The sequence below is a fragment of the Limulus polyphemus genome, unplaced genomic scaffold, assembly GCF_000517525.1.
Source record: "Limulus polyphemus unplaced genomic scaffold, Limulus_polyphemus-2.1.2 Scaffold1642, whole genome shotgun sequence".
In the NCBI taxonomy this organism is placed as follows: Eukaryota; Metazoa; Arthropoda; class Merostomata; order Xiphosura; family Limulidae; genus Limulus; species Limulus polyphemus.
The window spans coordinates 10,808-17,759 of NW_013667252.1; the positions used below are offsets into that span (position 1 = coordinate 10,808).

General features: G+C 31.0%; 1 protein-coding gene across 1 annotated transcript in view; it reads right to left on the reverse strand.

The window, feature by feature from the left end:
• Positions 1 to 6: 6 nt before the first annotated feature.
• Positions 7 to 6,952, reverse strand: part of LOC106464410 (zinc finger protein 721-like) — an 83,296-nt gene continuing 76,350 nt past the window's right edge. The window contains exons 9-11 of the mRNA XM_022392105.1: positions 5,378 to 5,399; positions 4,839 to 5,007; positions 7 to 2,522 (exon numbers count right to left, since the gene is read on the reverse strand). Coding sequence (XP_022247813.1) covers positions 1,420 to 2,522; positions 4,839 to 5,007; positions 5,378 to 5,399 — 1,294 coding nt within the window. The 3' untranslated portion in view covers positions 7 to 1,419. The remainder of the gene's footprint in view (positions 2,523 to 4,838; positions 5,008 to 5,377; positions 5,400 to 6,952) is intronic.

Genomic DNA, 6,952 nt, shown 5'->3' on the forward strand with positions numbered 1-6,952 from the left:
TTGAAATATTTAATTAAATTATCTCAAAATAAACCTTCATTTCAGTGCAATATTGAAATTAGCTTGAATTCTTCATAACCTCTGAATAGTAGTTGACCCAACGGTCATGGTGGTCTAGTATACTACTAAAAAGTAAGCTCCCGACAGACCCATAGCCTGACAAGCTGATTACTGGGAACTATAATACTAATTGGTGTCCAATTGCAACAGCCTTAACATAAATACTTCATTGTTGTAGGCTTAACTTGAGAAAAACAAATACCACTTCAAAAAAACCAAATCTTAACTATAAAAAGCAGTGTTTTATAAACTGTGTGTCATGAATTTCACCAAAAAAAGAATAATTAAGAAAAGAAAAAACTACAGAAAAAAAAAATGCATGTGGCAGCAGAGATGTTATGCAAATCCAAACAAGTGGGTTAGAATGTCATCAGTGAAAAAAGCTTGGGAACCACTGATATAAAGGTTGCATTATATAAAACTCACCTGACATAACTAATCTGTTAACATTAAATAGTCAATTTAATTGTTGTTATATGTGGACAAATCTTTAGATTTAAGTAATAAATATTCTGATAATCAAAGAGATTTTTCTTTACTCAAAAACTGACAACCATTAAATAAGATTTTATTTACATTATATAAAATTTGTCTCTCAAGTTCTTTGTACCACACTTCACACTCCACATATCTTACTTGTTCCTCTTCTCTCTGCTTTTCTAAATAAAGACTACCTTAAAAGTCCTAGCTAGAGACATCATACCTGGTTGCTTTCTCTACTGTTTGTAGTTCTGATGTTTTAGGGTTACACATACTTTTCCACACACTATGCTAATGTGGTTTCACAGATAAACCATGCAAGTGTACCCTGTCACAACTGTACACTATAACTGTAAACATTTTGTACTTCTATGTTTTATCCTAAGTATGAATCCTCTAGTGTTTTATTAAGATGATTATAACTTTCAAATTATTTTTGCTACATACAACACAACTGTAGTTTCTCTCCACTATGTGTCTACTGAATGTTTTTTGCCACATACTTCAGTGTTAAAATTTAACTCTAGTGTGTATCTTTAGATGTTTTCTTTGCAACACACCATATGGTTTCTCCCAAGTGTGTATTTTCTCATGTTTTTAAAAGAAATAATTTTTCAGAAAGGTTTTAAACAGACTTCACAACTGTATGGTTTCTTCTAGATATGAATTTTCTCATGTATTTTTATATGAATATTTTTCCACGTACTTAAGAACTGTATAATTACTCCCCAGTGTATCCTCTCACATATTTTTAGGTTATAATTTCTTCTTAACATTTTCTTACTTACTTCACATCAAAAATTCCTTTTCAGTGTGCATCTTCTCGTGTATTCTTCTATCAGAATTTTTTGCAAATATTTTTCTACATATTACACAACTTTATGTTTTTTCTATAGTGTGTACTCTCTGATGCATTTTTAATTTATTATTTGTTCTAAATTTTTTGTTACACACTACACAACTGTAAGGTTTCTCTCCTGTATGTATTCTTCCATGTCTTTTTAGATAACTATTTCTTCGAAATTTCTTTCCACATATTACACAACTATATGGTTTTTCACCAGTGTGTATTGTCTCATGTTTTTTTAAGTTACTGTTACATACAAATTGTTCACCACAAACAACACAACTGTATGGTTTCTCTCCTGTATGTGTTTTTTCATGTTTTTTTAGATAACTATTTCTTCCAAACGTTTTTCCACAGATTACACAACTATATGGTTTCTCCTCAATGTGTATTGTCTCATATTTTTCAAAGTTATTACTACATACACATTTTTCACCACAAACTGCACAATTATATGTTTTTCTTGTATTATGAATCATCTGATGTGCTTTTAGAGTATTACTTCTTCCAAATTTTTTTCCACACACTATACAGCTAAATGGTTTCTCTCCAGTGTGTATAATCTCATGTTTTTTTAGGTTACCTTTTGTTCCAAATTCTCTGCCACACACTACACAACTGTATGGCTTCTCCCCAGTGTGTATCCTCTCATGAACTTGTAGGTTACCTTTTGTTCCAAATTCTTTGCCACATATTACACAGCTGTATGGGTCATCCCCAGTGTGTATTCTCTCATGTTTTTTTAAGTTACTACTACCTACAAATTCTCTGCCACACACTACACAACTGTATGGTTTCTCCCCAGTGTGTATTCTCTCATGTTTTTTTAGGTTTCCTCTTGTTGCAAATTCTCTACCACACACCACACAGCTATATGGTTTCTCTCCAGTGTGTATCCTCTCATGTACTTTTAGGTTACTATAACTTCCAAACTGTTTGCCACACATTTCACAGCTGTATGGCTTGTCACCACTAGAAGAGATATGAGATTGTTTTAGGTTATCTCTAGTTGAATTGTTTGGTTTCTGAGATTTTTCAATTTTTGTTTCTGTAAAGGGACCTTCTTGTGTTAAAACATGATCACCAGATCCAGATAATTGATTTCCATAACAGTTGTTCACGTTGGTCTTTACATCTGAAAACAAAATGTGAACATAATAAATATAAAATGTAGCTATAAACCTTTAATAAAATATCAGCAAGATGAAATGTTATTATCAGAGTTATTTCTTCTCAGGTGAAAACAGCATGAAAGTTTAAAATGGTTGTAAGACTACACATTCAATACGAATGTTTACAGTAAAACCTTTCATGACAGCCAACATTACCTTCAACCTGTAATTTTCTGGATTATAAAATAATAATATCTTACTTCAAGTGATTAATTATCATGAAATACTTTTGATGTTTTGTCTTCTATCACATTTTCCAATATCATCATTTTTATAAATTTCTTGTTTAAATGATTTTATGTGTGAGTTTATAAATGTTACGATTTTCAAAAATTCAATTGTTTATCAATATGTTATTGTTTTATTGTGTTTAGAATAGAATTCTGTAAAAACAGTGTAAGTACTTTTTATTATGCAAAATTAAAAGACTTGGGATTCAGGATCATACAACTTTGAAAACTGGATGGCTGTAAGTGTTAAGAAAATCGCATTCATGGAAATCATTCACAGCAATACTTTCTATGTACATGTTGAAACATCATGCTATACAATACAAGAGAAAATACTCAATAGTCACAGCACTTGAAATTTTCTTTGGCAGGATTAGAATAAATTAATCTTCGAGACCTTTTTTCCTTTTTTAAGCTATATTTTTGTTCGCCAACAATACCTAGTGTGGGACGCTTGTATACCTGATTCAATTTTATTACTCATCAGGATCTCTACCAGCCTACCCTCAAATTGAAATTCTTTTAGGCAGGATTAGAGTAAATTAATCTGTGAGACCTTGGGCATGGTCAAATACATCAATCAAAAGGGTTTGACCACCTGAATCCAAACTGGCCAAGAGATGACAGAGCTGTGAAATAAAGTTTGCACTTGAAAAAAAATATTAAAAAACTCAGAGCTGTTCTATGAGCCACTATGCTGCAGGTAAAAATTTGTTCCAGCCATTAGTCACAAAGTCTATACATAAAGAACTATAATGATAAACACTGCTCAGGTAAAACGTTTCTTACTTTTTTTGTAATAGAAACATTCTCTTACCAACTGTAACATACTTTGCTAGTTTCTTTAATTGTTTTATAGCTTTACACACTTTGCTACAACTGTCAACTTCCAACAGTACCCCCACACACTAAAACTTAATACAAAAATGAACAAACATGTTTATTAAAGAAATGATAATTACACTATTACAACAAAAGTCATTCTTTCAAGGTTGTTATTAAGCATTTTAGTCCCACTAACTACTGGAAGTTATTTTTTATTGTATGACAGTTATTCATTTTCACACAACACAAAAACCTTATTTCCAATTTTCTTAATCACATAAATCTCATAAAAAGCTCTGATAATCCTTGAAGAAAAGGTGACTTGAAAAGTTGTGGACCAATGAATTATTTCTGTCACATTCATTAAACCTACATTTTAAAAAACTTGGTGAAGAATAATTTATATATGTTGATAAAGATCTGTATTACCATGTACACATCATAATAATGAGATATAATTTACTTAGATTTGTGTGAGCATGTGTATCATATAGTTTTCAAATTATTCTAATGTCTCTCGCAGTTTTCATACTACAATCTTCACTACTATCTTTCATTCTCTTGTAAGGTCACAGATCTTCTACTGTTTCTTGTAAATTCTTTACTACAACTGTACAATCTTTACTGCTATCTATCTTATATCATTATTGTAAGGTCTTTAACTGTACAATTATTATCACTTTTTTTTTATTGTACGGTTTTTACTTCAGCTGCACAATCATTACTACAATATATCTTCTGTTGTTTCTTTCAAAGTCTCTACTTCAACTATACAGTAATTGCTACAGTAATCTTCTATTGTTTCTTGTAAGGCTTTTACTTAACTGTATAATCATTAATATAGTAAATCTATTGTTTCTTATAAGGTCTGTACAATCCTTATTGCTGTTGACCTTCTAATAGTTCTTGTACTTTTACTGCACATTTATCAAAATATTTATTCATAGATGTATTACAGAAATCTTAACTATTTGCTTTGTTTTTAAAACCATGTAATTGAACCAATCATTCAGGTGTAGTTTCTTATCAATATGTTGCATGGAGCTTCTACAACATAATACTGTAACAGGTATGTCAACAAACACACTAAACATGGATCCACACTCCTTTGCAATTCACCCTGTATCATTAAAGTTCAATAACTCTTAAAAGATCCACAAGAATTAACCATTTCGTTTCATCCAGTGATGATGAATTTACTTCTTTAGATGTGTTTGTACTTACCTGATGTATTTTCTAAACCAGAACAAATTTGTTGTTCATCGTTTTTAAATTCAGTTTTTTCGTTCATGTCTGTTTCAACATATTCTAAAGTATCCAGATCTTTATTATCACTGTCACTGAACTTTGAAATAATCTCATCTCCCATTAGATCACCAGTCTGCTCCATTTTCTCTCACAAGATTGTTCTGAAATCAAAAGAACACATTTAATCAGCTATTGCATATTGTAGGGTACAGGTAACAAATCTCTGTTACTTAATACATGCACAAATGCTTGAATTCCGTAACCGAATACACTTTTAGGTCTAAATAAATCATGGAATTATATTTTCATTCCTCAATTGAACAATGTCACTTCTAAGTAACACATCTGTTAATAGCTTACCCAAATATAATTCAAAAATTAATTAAATAATAATTAATTTAAATTTTGCACACAAACTTTTACCATAAATATCCCTTTTTTTTTCTTTGCTTGTTAGTATTTTTTCTAAACCTTTACAATTTTTGCAGTGGGTTCTTTGAGCCCTTGAAATTCACCTTGAGCTGGCCAAGAATGAAACTGTGACAATAAAAAATTTAATAATTAATACTTAGTCACACTGTTTATAATCTTCCAGTTAAAATAAGAACTCTAAAATAAACCTGGAACCTATCTATCTATCTATCCAAGAGTCCTTCTGTAAATGGGCTTAAAAATATTAATAGAATCAGCAAACAGAGATCCTGTAGCAAAAATTGGCCACAGAATAAAACATATTTTTCTTCTAATACTTAAAATCTTACTATGCCTAACAGTGGGAGGTGAAGATTAAATGCAGGTAAGTATTCAAAACACAGCATGCAGCCAATTTCCAGAAGAAAAAAAGGAATCAGAAGCTAGGCTTGCATATATATAGGGCCTAACCAGATCTTAATGTATAAAGAAGCAAAATTATATAGTTATAATTTAGTGCTTGCTAGAGGACCTGTTAATGATGATCATGTCATAATAGAGAAGCTTCATGTAAAAGTAACACCTAGAGATGAGTGTATATTATTTATACATACAAGTAATCAGTTAGTAAAGTGATGAGAAGTTAATGAATAATGAGTAGAGTGAGTTTACGAGTTATAGTACCAGTCAGAGAGATCAGTGTTAGAAGCAACATTTATCATGATATTCTGCTTTTTAGTTACATGAAGAATGTTGATTAGCTTTGAGAGGAAACTTTTAAAATTTAGGCATACGTTATGTAGTTATCACTTTAGATTGAAATTTTGTCTGTGGAATTAGTTGTTTTTTTTAATTACTCAGTAGGCCTACAATTTCAACAAGTGAAAATAGCCTGATATAAATGTTAAGGAAGAAATAACATAACATAATGTTTTGGGACAACATGCGACCCATTGGTCCATCTCGGCTCTTCCATCCTCCAAACTAAATTAAAATTATTTTTTTTAAATCTTAAAGACAGCTCTTATCATTCATATATTTATCAAGCTTTTTCTTAAACACACTTAAATTTACTGTCTCTACAACATCTGAAGGCAACCCGTTTCAAAGGCCAATCACCCTGTTATAAAAATGAAACTTGTCTTAGCTAAAGATGACTCCTACCTTGACAAAATTTATATTTGTGTCCCCTAGTCCTACCATTCTTACTGTTAAGTATGAAAAAAGATGATGCATCAACACTATCAATTCCCTTTACAATCTTTAACACCTTAATGAGATCCCCCCTAACTCTTCTTTTTTTCAAGAGAAAACAATTTGAGAGATTTCAGCATCTTTTCATATGACAACTCCTCCATCCCAGGCACCATTTTAGTAACCCTTCGCTGAATCCTTTCTAACAATTCAGTATCTTTCCTAAGGTAAGGAGCCCAAGACTGAAGACAATATTCCAAATGTGGCTTAACCAGTGACCTGTACAATGAAAGTATAATCTCTTTAGACTTGTATTCAATATTTCTGTACATACAACCTAAAATCCTATTTGTCCTACCACTAGCAACAGCACACTGCTTGGATGGCTTTAAGTATAGAGACTGATCAACTATTACAATAAGATCCCTTTCCTTCATAACACTGTTAAGGTTATTCCCATCCAAATTATACTTATAATTCAAATT